The sequence below is a fragment of the Pseudopodoces humilis genome, chromosome 4 (assembly GCF_049639895.1).
Source record: "Pseudopodoces humilis isolate 2021_Gansu_Grassland_sample_001 chromosome 4, ASM4963989v1, whole genome shotgun sequence".
Taxonomy (NCBI): domain Eukaryota; kingdom Metazoa; phylum Chordata; class Aves; order Passeriformes; family Paridae; genus Pseudopodoces; species Pseudopodoces humilis.
In genome coordinates this window covers 56,327,687-56,342,477 of record NC_142203.1, presented here as the reverse complement: position 1 = coordinate 56,342,477, position 14,791 = coordinate 56,327,687, and the positions used below count along the sequence as shown (strand labels likewise).

Sequence of the window (14,791 nt, the reverse complement as noted above, 5' to 3'; positions counted from 1 at the left end):
ACCCCACACATGAAGTGTTCAGCCTCATTTTCTCCAGCCAGTGTAGCTTTTAAGGAGAACCTGAACTACAACTGCAGGCAAGATTAATTTAATTGGGACAGAGTCACAGTCAATTTCTAACAGAACCATTTACAACCCGTTCTATTACAAGCCTTTCCTGTTTAGACAGAGGGTGCGTTCAGAGTTTTTTTTTTTCTTTTTTCCCTAGGCTGATTAAACTGTCTCTTCCTAAACGCGGCCACCAAACGCGCAATTAAACGGAAAACCTCATTTTTCTCTGGGGACTCTCCCCTGACGGGCCCGAGCCGCCGACGGGGCCGCCAGGGAAGCCCCTGGCCGGGCGCGCGTCAGCAGCGGTCGCCGTGCGCGCGCAAAGGCGAGCGGCAGGGGCGGGCCCTCACGGCCCGCTCCTCTTCCTGGGCGGGGCACGGGCCCCGCGCCGGTCCCGCCCTACACACGGCGGCCCAGCCGGCTCCATGTGAGTTGGCTCCTGAGGAAGCGAGCCATCTTCACGTCGCGGGTGGGCCGGAGGCCCTACCGGCAGGGGCCGCCCGTCCGTCCGAGAACTCTTCTGGGAGTAGTCGAGTGCACCGCTAGAGCGCCCGCTCGCGAGGCCGCTCCGGCCGGTGGCGCGCGCCCCTCTCGGTGGGCGGGCCCGCGCCCCCGGGTGCGCGCGGTAAGGCTGGGCAGGCGTCGCCATGATGAACAGCGGCGGGATCGGGGTCCCGTTGGGCTTCCCCCTGGGCCCCACGTCTGTCATCCAGGTCACCAACCTCTCCTCGGCCGTGACCAGCGAGCAGATGCGGACGCTCTTCGGCTTCCTGGGAGATATCGAGGAGCTGCGTCTCTATCCCCCGGAGTAAGTGGAGCCCGTGCAACCCTCCGCAGCGACGGAGACTAGGAATGAGGGAGAGGCGCGGAGGGGCCGGGGGGTGGCGAGAAGGGCAGAGGTAGGAGGCCAGACGCGCCATTTTGAGTGCGGGCACCAGGGAGGCGTCACGTGGTCCCTCCGCTTTGTATGGCCGGAGCGGCGGGGAAAGAGCGGCGCCCGCACTTAAGATGGCGGCGCCAGCCGTTTTCCCCCTTTCCTAAAAACCCCCTTTCTGCGGCCTATCTGTTTCCTCGCCCACGCTGGGTGCAGGCGAGCTAGACCAGGGAGTTCCAGGCCTGTCCTCGCCCGACTGCCTTTATTTTTTTCTTTTTTTCCCTTCTGGGAAAGGGAAGGGCGCTGTGCTCCGAGAAGGGGGCCGTTCGAGCAGAAGCCAGAGTAACTGAGGTTTTGCAGAGGGCAAAGGAAGGTACCTGCCCTGCCTTGTGTTCGGAGTCGCCCCCAGTAAGACTTACGCAGTAAATTAATCATGGACATCGCATCTCTTCCTAAATTATAGAGGTTCGCGTGGTGTCAGCAGCGTGCGAGGGGTGCGCTCAGGTGGGAGATGCAGGGGTTTGCAGAATAACAGTGCTGCCTCTCCTGAGAAGGCGATGATCAGCAAAAAAGGGGAAGAAATGAACATTTTTTTTCTTTCGAGGCAGCAGTTGTACTGGGAAGCGAATAACAAATGTGCCTTGTCAAACCTTGTAATTTCTTAGAAAAATAAAATCGGAATAGTGGGAAGGAGAGGGTGTTGTTAGCATCCCAATACGTGAACTTTGATACAAAAATGCTCAGGCTAACAAAACCTGGATTTCCAAAAAAGAATAGCCAAAAAGTTGCTGTTCATCTGTTTTTATGTAGCAAACATCTGACTATGTTCGAATACCAATCATTCAGGAAAAAAAATATATTTTATATGTAAAGATATGCTTAAAGTAAGATAACACCTTACTGATAGCTATATGATGGGTTTTTATACAGTTTTCTAGGGCTTTGTCCTGGACTTGTTCCATAGTTGATTCTTTATATTTTGGGTTTTCTCTTGGCTGAATATATAGTTTTTTTTGTTACGGCCGTTGCTCTTGTCTTTCATTAGGTTATATAACAGGTTTTAAGGGAAATGGGGACTTTCTTGACATTCATACACAAATAATGTTTATGCTAACATGTCCAATTTTGCCAGGGTGTATATACACATTAAACACTAAAATCCAGTACCATAATAGGGAATAACTTGGAAATGTCAAGGTTATAATGCTGATGAATTCAGTTTTCAGAGACAGGATGCAGGATTGTGATTACCTGTTTTACTAATGGTTTTATTTACTGTTATTTATGCATAAATGTTAGAAGTATAGTTTTCCTTGCCTCATACTTAAGGACATTTGAGTTGACTTCCAGATTGCTACCTTGGAAGAAAATGAAGTATTCAGTGCCCTTCCTTAGAAACAAAAAAAGAAGTGCCTCCTGTTGTCTTTCTCAAAACGTATTTAAATAACATTGTGATAAATTCATAAAATAGTATTTCATTGGTAAGTCTGTGGGAGGCAAAGGTGTCCCAGACAAAATGTAGATCACTATCAGTTTGCAGTACAGTTAAAAATGGAATCTGGTTTGCAGGATGTGACAGGTCTTTTGCCTTGGGTGTGTACTCCAGTATGCTAGCCACTGACACAGCCTAGTGGTGTTTTCCAATTTGGCAGGAGACCTGTAATTGGATTCTTAGTCCCAGACATGCACACAGTCCCATACACTTGTCACCCAGCTGAAGTTTGCCTTTCAGAATAGCCTTCAAAACTACATGTACATGTAGCAATGAGCCTTCGGATGTTGCTTTTAGAGGATTTTTGAACAGTTGAACAGAGTGTTGAAAAACTTACTGAGCAACAACTGAGTTTTTGCAGAATGAGTTGTTTGAAAGCAGGGAGTCGCAAACCGTCTCTACTAGGTGTGGAAAGACCTGCTGTGTGATACTGCTTACTTCTGAATAGTCTTGAGTGGTCTTGGAAGCTAGACTATTATTCTCTGTTTGAGAATAAATTTTTGGTTTAACCAAAAGTTGGATGATGGGCTGGTTTGTCATAACCCTTCCCTAGTCAAGGGCAAGACTGGATTGGCCTCTGTGTTCTGCCACCAGGAAGCTCCGCTCTGGTTGCAACCCAGTAGGCATTGAGAGGTGGAGACACATGCCATACCAGACCTTGGCAATGGGGTTTGGGGCCTCCTCTGGTTTGGAGCATAAAAGTGTTCTGTTCATGAGCCAGAGTGTTTGGACAAAGCCTAGCTTAGCACTGAGAGGTGCCACCCACATCACTCTCACTTGTATAGCTTACCTGTTCTGACGCAGGTGGATGGGCTACCTTCACTTAACCAAGAAAAGGAGCATGTCATCTGAGAAAAGGGCTCGTCATGTGTATGGTCCAATAACATTGTTATAGCCTGCAGTGACAGCAATATAGGGGAGGCTTCTGAGGCAAAACACACACGGCCATTTTTAAACTGATCTGCACGGTTATTCCATAATATTCTCTTAATGAGTTACTAATTTCTGTCATTTCCTCCACATCTCTCAAACCCCACCTCCCTGCCCCACCTGAGAAAATTTGGACAGTTAGAGAAATGCAGCCTTTTCTTTGTTTTTCTTTTTTTAAATACCATAGATTTCTGAATAGATCTTTCTTAAGAAATACTTTGGTTAGTTTTTATTCTGTTAGGAGATGAATGTGCTGTCTTTCTACAAAGGGAAACAAAAATGTTAGAAATGTCCAAATACTATTTAGATATTTATTTCCTCTTAATTTTCTTTTTCTGAAGTGACTAATTTAATTTTAGTAACTTTGAATCAGAGATATATGAGTTGCTTTTTGGCATCAAGGCTGTGTAACCTAGGAAAAAGATCACGAGTTTCCCTCAATTCAGCCTCAGTAAAGGCTAGCGAAAAAGAGAATTAGAATAGGACTTTACTGTTTTAGGAAAGCCTTCTTAAAAAGGCTGATGGGAGGATTTTGGAGGACCCCTTCATAAAAGGAGAGGACTTGATCACTGCTAAAGCCTTCTAGAATTACAGATCTCTTAGATCTTAGTAATTTCCCTTGATGCAACTTTGGTGTGTTTTTAGTAGAGATGGTTGCCTTATAGAGAATTTCTCTTTCCTAACCTTTGGAAAATACTTGGTATCAAGATGTCTTTGTAGGTGCTCATTTGCACCAGTGTTCAGACATCTAATATTCTTTAACATACTGGCCACATATGTGGCTTTGCCACATAGCTTTTATGTTCTAAATCAGGGAATACAGGAGAGTAAATCTTACAAAAACACGCTTGTCATTGCAGGCTTCATAGATTTTAAAATTTATAAGGATTATTTGGGGGGGGAGGGGGGGGGCGGTCCTGAAACTTCCTAGAGCAGAATTAGATTTTTGAGTTGGCAATGAAGAAAAAAAACTCAGGAAATATTAGAAGTCTTCAGCAGTGTGGACCATTTAACCTTCAGTGGTGGCTTCAGCCATTTGGCTTATAACACTGAGGGGTATATTTAAAAAGAGACAAGCAAACACAATAACAGAAAACCCCAAGACACCATCTTCTCCCTCCCCTTAGAGTCTTCTCCCCAACCAAACCAAACCAAACCAAATAAAAAGCTACTTGTGGCCATAGAAGTCTTTGTGGTAAGCAAAGTTTCTCTAGAGTACTGAAAAAGTCACAGCTGGCTGTCACCACTTACAGCTGGCTCAGGAGCTATTCTATGCAGTTATTTCCTTCCTGGGTGTGGAAATTTGAAACGGTGAAAACATTAGCCACTACAAATAAATAAAGTGGGCAGAAGAAATGTAGTCATCTTGTAATGTTTTTCTAAATTGTATGAGGTTGACTTTCATGTTTGTGTGTCCCACTCCCTGTTTAGTTTTTCCTTCACAGTGCTGTCTGTTCTTACAGAATTTTCCATCACAGATGTTTGTGAATGCCATTCTGAATTTGGCCTACTCTTGATATTATACTTTGGTGCTCCTGTCCTGGTAGCCAGAATCATACTAGTCTGCCTGCTTCATGCATACATTCTTGGTTTATTTTTGTAATTAGTATGATGAGATGATGTGTCTAAAACTTCTGATTTGTATTTAAATCCTGAAATCTAATAGAATTTCATAGAACAACTGGGGAAGCATGTGCTTGAAATTCAAGGGGACTCCAAGATGGGTTAAACTTGATCTGCTGCTGGTACTTCCAGAAATATGATAAGTGTTTCCATTTTGGTTGAGACAGGACCAGGTGAAACAGTCTATGCAACATCTTTTCGATGATTTCAAATGAAAATTGCAGATATTTCAACAATATCATATTGTATTCTCTCTTTGAATATTTTATCTGTATTTCCTTTGTGTGAAGAAATAAGCTGCTAATTTGAACCTTGACAATGGAATCCATTTTTAATGCAAACTTTAGTAATTTTGATCAAGATTGCAGTGTTTACATATTCTCAGTTGGCATGCTGTGTAACAGAAAAGTGAATTACAAATTTTCTTCCCTTTTGTAGCCAAATGGTGAGTTGTTCCTACTTCCTCCAGTGTAACTTACTCCATGCTACATTGTGCCCAACTTAGGCAAATGATGAGAATTGATTTTGTTACATTGGTCAGCTAAGACCCAGTATTTGCAAGCCCTCTCTAGAACTGCTTTTATCTTTGTAAGACTTAATAAAACTACTTTTATGAAAGATGGAGAAAGAATATTGATTATTACAGGCTAATATCTGAAGGACCCACCAAAGAATGGCAGGGTTTGTTGTTTGACTTACCTAAACTAAGATTATTTTCAGAAAAAAAGATAAACTATAAAATAATTACATGGCAATTGTAATTGTCAAGTAAATATGCTACTTAAAATAGTAATTTGAAATGTACTATTCAGTGTTGAGTAGCCAGATAATAGAAGAAAACTAGTCTTGTTAGTGATTTTGGCTTATGTAAATTTTCATTAGAAAGCTGCTCAATGCTTTTTTCACTTATACAACAAATTGGCTTGTTAGTAGATTTCTGTACTTCAAGCTTCCTTTTCTAGGAAAAAAACTTTTTTTTTTTTCCTTAAGGAGTAATAGTTAAAAATACATGCATGCACTTATGATTAATTGTTATTTTTTCCTTTTATCTTGCAGCAACGCACCTCTTGCTTTTTCCTCCAAAGTATGTTATATTAAGTTTCGTGAAGCATCGAGTGTTGGTGTGGCCCAGCATCTAACTAACACGGTTTTTATTGACAGAGCTTTGATAGTTGTACCCTGTGCAGAAGGTTGGTATTTTAGACATTCTTTCCCAATGTTGGTCTTTGTTGTGTCTGTTGTTTTAAGCTTTCCATGTAAGGTGATGCTCTGTTGTTATTTTATTTTATTGTGTTTTGAAAAAAAGGCCTTGAAACAAAATTGAAAATTGAATGAAGAAAAACACAGTTATACATGTTTAATTGAAATTCAGCAATAGCAAAAAGATAGTTGGTTTAAGTTATGATAACTCATGTTTCCATTGTTATTGCATATTTTTAAGGAAAAGAAAGGAATATAATTCATTATATTTTGTGTTGGCAAGTATATTCGCACACAGAGTTCTCACTGAAGTCAATGGAGCCCTGAAAAGATTAAGTAATTTCCTGACACATAACATTGCAGTTTGAGTCGTAATGTGTCACCTTTGCTGTAGAGAGTTTTTTGGTGATTTGTGCTTTTTTAAAGATACTGATTATTTCTGCATTTCTTAGAGTGAATCCCAGTTTTTTCTTATAGACATGATATATTCATTTGGCCGTTTTAAAGTCATCTAATCTAAGATACTTATCAGTCAAAATACTGTTTGAATATAACACTATAATAAACTAAATAAAATAAACTGCTAGTTTAATTTTTAAAAAGCAATTTTTCTTATTGTTACTGTTGAAAATGTTTCTTCAAGTGGGATAAAAAACTTTTCTTACGTATACTGGTACTCCTTCTTTGCTTTGGATGTCTGTTTAAATATGCAGTGATCTGTCCAGAAAGCTCCCATTACAAAATGTTCTTAAAACTCTTAATGAGATAAAATACTTGATGGATGCTAAATTGACAGATGGTCCTTTAACTGGCTCTGAAGCCGTGCTTTTACAGATGTGTTGAGTACCAGACAGTACTGGTACAGTTTGTGTGGTTAGTACAAGCATCCTAGATTTGAATACAGTTACTTTTTACTTACATGCAGCAGCGTTCTATGGCAGGCATATCAATGGAGTTAGGGAGAACCTCATTGACTTCATTTGGATCACTGTGGAATTTAGCCTCAGACTGGTGCTGCACCTTTTACCTCTTTAAAATGGAATCATTCTAGCTGATGGAGTGAACCTGACTTTTAATTTGGTTGCTGTTTTGCCATGAACAGCAACATGTAGAGTAGTTGAACTGTAAACTGCAACAGATCAAGAAGTACCTCTTATTAACGTTTCTAACTGCAAGAGTCAGGTTTTGGTTCAAAAAAATTACTGTTGACTTCTTGCAGTTTGTTAACAATGGTTCCAGAGTACCATTTTTCGGCATGTTTCCTGCATCATGATCTAGATAGTGTTCTTCTATCTAGTGTCTAGATATAGATATGTATCTATAGATACAGTAGAGTGCTGCTGTAATATTCATCTGGGACGTTATTAACAAACTGACAAGTCTCCAAAATTTCACAAACTATAAAAGTAGTTTCACTAAAGGCCATATTGACCTGCAGTGTACTGCTTATTCTTGTAGCTTTCTTAGGCAGGTCATACAGCACATATATTTGTCTTTGTAAAGCCTAGGTTTTTAGTTCCTTTTGTGTCTTGTTTTGGGGGCTCTTTGTTTTCATATTTTTAACTTGTTCTTAAATTACAAATAGAATATTCCTGTATACAAAAAGAATACTGCTGTATGCACTGGAAGCTCTGTAGAGGCTTAGGGGACCAGAGTCTCCAATTGCCCCTAAATAAACAGTCTAAATATTATTCAGAATCTTAGTTTTATATTTCATCAATAAGATCTTAACAGTGGTTCAGTACTGCCAGAGAGGGAAGATGGCTGCCTAATGAGTGAACAACACTTCCTGGTGTTTTTCTTGTGATGAGATCACTGCCTGACATGATATGGCAACAGGCAGGTAAAGCTATATTTTCCTGTGTCTTTTGTGGTAGACAGTGAATGAAAGGAGAATAAACCAAAATTCTAAAAAAATCTTTTTAAAAATCTACTCATAACTGGCTGATCAGGCATTACTGAGAAAACATTGTCACTGTTCAGAGTCATTCTGGGCTCCACAAAAATGTATGCATAGTTAGGTGAACAAGTGATTGAGTTTTGAGGTCCCTTTTTTTTAATGTCAAAATGCTGTTTATATTAGAATCAGTTATTTATAAAAAGATGTGAATTTAAACAAATTTAACTTTCTGATGAACTTAGTATGTGGAGTAAGTATGGCTTTGGAGACCATGCCACAAGGGTTTTTTACTGTGTATCATATGATGCATTGTTAATGGAGTCAGTGGAGTGGACCATGGGTTTTAAAAGTAGTGATGGCTTTTTATCCTACCAGGAGGTAAAATTATACCACTGGCCAACATTGCCAGTAATAAAGCATTTAATGTGTGAAGTTAAACATAGAGGAGAGGTAAAATGGAAATCTGAAAGCCTGGTTCAAAAAAAAAAGAATAAAATCTGAAATTTGGAGTGTATTTAACAGTGGTAAATCAAGGAGGAAGTCACTACAGAATGGTATCAATGAAAAGTATGTAACATTTGATGAACAATTGAACAAAAGTGTTATTGTAAATGAAGTAAGAGTATTAAGCTGTGAAAATATGACTTTTTGTATGTGTGTATTGGTAGGTTTTTCTTTAAATATACTTTGAAAATGCAAAGGTTGAAAGCTAAACAAAGATGCCACCCTAATCTTTCTAAATTTTATGTCCACATTATCTGGTAGATGGATTTTGACTATTAATTTGGTTTTGTATGTTTTCTCTGTGTGATATTTGTGCATTATTAGATGACTAGACTGGCCAAGGCAGACCTGTTACACTTGCCTGAGTTAGGCATTGTTTGCCATGCCACTAAACCTGCCGCCAAGTGAAACCTTCATGGGGGAAATGAGATCGAAGTCTGACCTGCTGAAGATGGACGCCCTGTCTCTGTTTTTATTTTATTTTGCTTTCTTTCCTTTGTTTCTTTTATTTTTATTTTATTTTGTCCCTTTTTTGTTTTGTTCTGTTAAATCTCTTTCCCTTGTACTTGTGAACTGGTACTTCAGTTCTGTAAAATGATGTCTGTAAAGGGTTCACAGTGTTTGATTTTGAAGTTGACCTGGAGCTGCTTATGAATGGTGGATGGTATACAGAGAATTTAGAATATGATTAGTTTTTAATGCTCTGAATTAAGGATAAATTTGATTTGGAATTCTTTTAAGTATCTAAATTCAACAGATGAGTACATTGTGTCAAAAGACAGGAGAAGTGAAAAATTTATCAGTTCCAAGATATATTCTTCCAGATGTTGCACTTTTTAAGTTTGTATTGGAAAAGGACAGTTGAAACTATTACTTCTGGAGAAAGCAACTTTAGAAAGTAAAGCCATAATATTTCTCTGCTATTTTTCCTCAGCAGAGTGTTTTATTTTATGTTTCACTAGCTATTTAAAAGAAAGCTTACTATTTATGTCCAACATGATGATATAAAATAATTATTTCTGAAATTGCACTTTGATGAATATTGAATGTCATGAAATATTTGTTTGCTTCTGATGAAACCTTGCTCCAATGAGGTCAGTGGTAGTAAGATTTCATCCTTCTTTTTCCCTGTAACCTTCAGAAAAAACTATTTACCACTCATAAGTACAATTGCAGCCTGAAGTTTTGGTTGGAGTGTGTTATGTGAGACATACTGTCTTTTAACACTGTTACTTGTGGAAGATTGAATCAATTCTCTTTGTGTGTGTGTGTGTGTGTTGCACTTTGACATGCTCTAGTGGTGATTATTTCAGGAAGAGGTTTAAAAAAACACTGAAGTCAGAAAAAAAAAAGTGTTTTTCCAGTCATCTCAGAGTCTCAGAAGCCCTGGCAGTTCATGCTGGAGTGATTGAGATGGTTCTCATCCCTAAAGGATGTTTTTACTTCTCGTGAAACAGAAGCCCTGAAACAGAAGTGGTGGTGGACAAAGTGGTGTGTCTAGTCCTCAGGCATTGCTTTTCCCAGCCAACTGCACTGGGATCTCTTGGTTTCACTCCTTTCACCACACTCTGCACTGCAGCTGGGAAGAGCTTTGATTTGTGATGTTTGTTGGATTTGGCTGTGACAGTTGTAATTGCCAGTAGCTGTAATCTCTTTATTCCCTTCTGCTAGATCCAGAATCCAAACTAAGATTCATGAGTTGGATCTCATAGAAATTATTTTATTTCTAAGTGTACATGTTCCATTGGTGTAAAGTAGCAGGAAAATAATTTTTTTAAAGTTTAAAGTAGATTGTCATCTCTTCAGCATTTTTAAAATAAGCAAGCTCATTGCAGAAGCAATTTTGAATGTGAGGGTTAACTCTACAGGTTCACCACAAAGAGCTGGAAATTAATTTCTCTTGAGCACTTGAGGACTAAAAATACTGTGATTAGTACTTGTTTGATGCAGATGATTATGTTTAGTGTTCAGCATAATGGGTACTAGTATGGACTTGGTTGTCTAGGGCTCTTTAGACTAATGGTACAGAAGAGTAGCAATCACAACTATGTCTTTAGGCAACACTGGGGCTATGTACATTTCCTCCCAGATTCTTTTGCAAGGCGAAGAATCAATAAATAAATGATCATAGAACCTGTAGCTTACTAATCAGAAGAGCTTATAAGAAATCTGTGTAAGGATGTGGTGTAGATACAGCATATTTATTTTGACTGCTTCCCTCATTAGAAAATAAATATCTTCACCTCATTCTTATTCAGATTTTAAATACCGTGTTCTAAAAATGAAAGTATTATTCTTAAACTAAATTGTCGTAAACGGTTGCATTATAATGTGCAACATTTTAAGTGTATTTAGTGGGCTTGTATTTCCTTTACAAATACAATCGCAGAGGTAAAACTGCAAAATTTAAAGCTTTTAACTCCTGTGGTTATTTGGATTTACATGTTAATTTGTTTTTCAAAGCTATTTAAAGAATATGAATGTAGATATTCTAAATAATGATTTTTTTTTCCTTCTTCTTCACAAAGTGTTTTGTAGAATTTATTAAAATTTGACCTGGTCATAAAAACTGGAAAAGTTACTCGGAAGAGACAGTGTCTTAGAATATACAGGCAAATTTTCAGGGTTCTGTCTGTAGAAATAGACCCTTTCTCATTCTTGAAAACAAAATAAATGAATCTTTCTTTGTGGTATGGAACTGACCAGCTTGATTTTGTATTTAAAATAGAACTTAACATTGTTGAAAGACCAAAATATTCTGGAAATAATGCTGCAAACTTTATAATTTACATATGCATGCTGTTCATTCTGTGAGCTGCTATAGTGGTGAACTTACCTGAAATGTTCAGTGGATTTATTAGACAATGTTTCAGCAAGTTAATGATTACAGTTTTTTCAGTGCTATGATCCATATACTAAAAGTTTAGGCTTCTACTGAAGTCACTTTATGAACTTGAGTCATTGTCTTAGTTACATGTGCCTAACTGAGCTCCTGTTTAAAAGGGCTAAATGCCTAAGCATTATGTAAGTTTACCTGGTTAAGTGTGTATTGAATTGGCTGTAAGTGCATACTTAAATTAGGCATATACTTATGTGCAGTAGTGACCAAGGATCTCAGTTAGCATGCAGGCACACCACTCCAAGAGCCATTTCTGCCATTGGATTTAATTGTGCCATGTCTCTTGATCCATACAAACCTGCATGAGTAGCTGTTTAATTGCAAGATGCTCACTGTTCAGGATAAGTTCTGGTTCATTAGTAGTTTGTAAAAACTTTAATACTTTGATATATAGAAGAACTGATACATAATTCTATGCCTAATTCGCATGCACATCTGCTGGAGCTGTATATTCAAAAGCCTGTTAGTAGGCCTAAATATTAGGCAGGGTGCACAAAGTGCCTGATACTTTTGAGCAGTCAAGCAAATTAGGTACACCTCTCATTGCATGCCGGACTTCAAGACAAGATCCGTTAAGAGTGCTGAACATTGTGATGGTGGCTTAAATTCCTGCATGTTTTTTAAAAAAGCCCTGGAAGTCATTCTTGCACATTTTACTACTAAGTGCTAATAATTTTCCAATTTTTCTCCCTTAGATAGCAAAATCAAATGATTTCTTACATGTTAAGGAGCAAGGTGTCTCAAATATTATCATAAATAAAAATAAATGTAAATAGGAAGCATGGAAAAAAATGGGTACTGTTACTTTATCTTTTCTGTTCCATTCATGCTACATATAAATTAAGTTTCATTTAGATTTGTTTTGTCATTCGGTCATATCCAGCTGTAACCCAGACTTTCCTGCAGATCTGTAGAGCAGGTTTGCAGCACTTGTTTCTTGTCATTTTTTAAAGTAGTATGTTTTCTGTGGTGTCAGTTAGAATTCATATTGCTAAACCTGCATGGTGTTTTGAAACCTACTTCAAATTTTCCTTTTTGATAAGAATATATATCCGTCTTCAGATTTTGGATTTAGATGTTTTGTAGTTAAAATGTGCAGTTTGAATCAAATCAGAAAACCACTGGCACAGCTTTTTATATATTACTTGACTATTAAAGCAAGGTTTAAATAACAACATTTACATTATTAATACCCATGGGGTAATACCAAAGGACTCTACCAAAGTTGGTTAGCCTGATCAATTATGATTTTCTTCAGTCTCAGTAAATTTAGAGTTAACTTACCAGTTTCAGATAAACTGAAGTAACTAGAATGTGAGAGAGTACAAATCTAAGTTTTTTCTACTCTTCCTTCCTCTACCTTCAACTTCACTTGTAGTATGTATTCTGTGCAGTCACAGTAGTTCAGTAGTTTATTATTTTATGTTTTATTTATTTTTACATTCTAATTAGGTAGCTTCAGAGGAATAAAGAAAAGCACAAATTTCAATCAGCACATACTTTGGGGTTTTTTTCTTTCTTTTTTCTTTGTTTTATTTTCTTTTTTTTCTCTTTTCTTTGTTTTTTTATTTTTTTCTCTTTTTTTTTCTTTTGTTTTTTTTTTCTTTCTTTTACTGATTTGGTTATTTGCCATTTCTGGGGATTAAACTTTAAAAAATGTTCTTCTTTTCTGTATCTGATGTTCTGTGTGCTATTAGTGATGCAGCCAACACGAACGGTTGTCATGTGTAAAACAACTTTCGATCACCGCGAAAACACCGCCCTGGGAAAGCGTCCATGCTTGATATCGTTTGGTTCATGAACGTTAAGTTTCCAGTACAGGTGACCCATAGCTCAAAGTGTTAAATAATTATATACATTATTCAGTTTTTAAAATAATAATCCATTAATGAGATTGCTAGTCTTTGAAGTTTTGCTCACTTTTGTTTTTCCTAATAGAGCAGGGTAAAAGGAAAAACTTAAGTTATTTGTTTCTTTGTAAGGATCTGGTAGATAGATTCATTGTTATTTATTACATTTTTAAATGCAAGGGTAATTGTAAAATCATAGAAAGAGTAACATCTGGCTAGTGTTCCAACTCTGTGTAATGCTTTCATTTGCTTCTTCAGGTAAAATCCCAGATGAAGCCAAAGCCCTCTCTCTATTGGCGCCTGCTCCTACTATGACAAGTCTGATGCCTGGTGCAGGATTGCTTCCTATACCTACACCATCCCCCTTGACTACAGTAAGTTCAGTGTTTATCATTTGTAGTTTTCTCTGTTCTCTGTAGCGTTTTTTGTGTACAGGATCAAGGGCTACCTAATCCATGGATGTTGCAGTGAGGGTTTAGCTGTAGTAACTCCTGAGGACTGATCACAAGATGTCCATGTGCTGCTACCTTTCCAGGGTTTTTCTTTTGGATTACTATTTTCCAAAATAGTGGGTAAATACTGGTTTTGGTTCTTGTTCTTTTTTAATTGCCATCCTACCCTGTAGGACCATTAATTTGATCCAATTAATTTGATTTGTTATTCCCTAATAAAAAAATTACTAAAGCCTAAGTTACATTAACAGCAGTTCTTCAGAATATTAAAAGCTGCAGTAGACACTTTTACTTGATATCTCTGTGACAAGATTTTTGACTGTTAGACTGTCTAACAATGTTTTCACTGTGAAAAGTAGAGGAGCTTGGTTCTGTTTTTCCTTTTGCCCCTCTGTAAGCCTTTCTTGGCATCAGCAGGTTGCTGTGGTTTATTGAAGAAAAATTTAAGGTTAAAATAGAGTAGATTTTTCCTTTGTTACATAAAAAAGGTTCCAATGGCTTTTTAAGAATTCCCCACACTTCTTAGAAAATTCATTTCCTCAAAAGGCAGTTGCTTTTTGGGTAGAGAAAATTCAAACCAGGAACTCAATGGACCAGTTTTATAGTGATTTTTAAGTGACTTTTTATAACATTTCACAGGAGAGTTTTCCAGTTCCAAACATGAAAAGCTGTATTTTTCTCTAGGTATGAGTGGAAGAACTTAGACAGAATATTCTTTGCATTTCAACTGTAATTAATCTTGTCTTGGGTGATTCATTTGTCCAAAAGACACTTTGGTCCTTTTCATGACCCTGAGTGCTGGAACTTCCCTTCTTTCCTTGCTGGGCAAGATCTCAGCCATTCTTCATCTCATCCAAATACTTGTTTCAAAAAATTAAGACTACTAGCAGTGTCTGAAAGAATCCTACTGCATTTAATTGACTCTAAGCATTAGAACCTGTGTATTTTGTGATTAATACATATTCCTGTCCAGATCTCTTTCATGTTAACTGATAAGCCACAGAGTACCTTAAATA

General features: G+C 37.9%; 1 protein-coding gene across 3 annotated transcripts in view; it reads left to right on the top strand.

Moving 5' to 3' along the window:
* The first annotated feature begins 462 nt into the window (after window positions 1-462).
* Window positions 463-14,791, top strand: part of SREK1 (splicing regulatory glutamic acid and lysine rich protein 1) — a 36,211-nt gene continuing 21,882 nt past the window's right edge. Inside the window, exons 1-3 of one of the 3 annotated variants that reach the window (XM_005530084.3) lie at window positions 463-859; window positions 6,027-6,160; window positions 13,582-13,697. In XM_005530084.3, coding sequence (XP_005530141.1) covers window positions 699-859; window positions 6,027-6,160; window positions 13,582-13,697 — 411 coding nt within the window. In that variant the 5' untranslated portion in view covers window positions 463-698. Of the gene's footprint in view, window positions 860-6,026; window positions 6,161-8,898; window positions 13,295-13,581; window positions 13,698-14,791 lie in introns of those variants that run through there. The other 2 variants (XM_088053974.1, XM_088053975.1) reach the window with 2 other exon arrangements.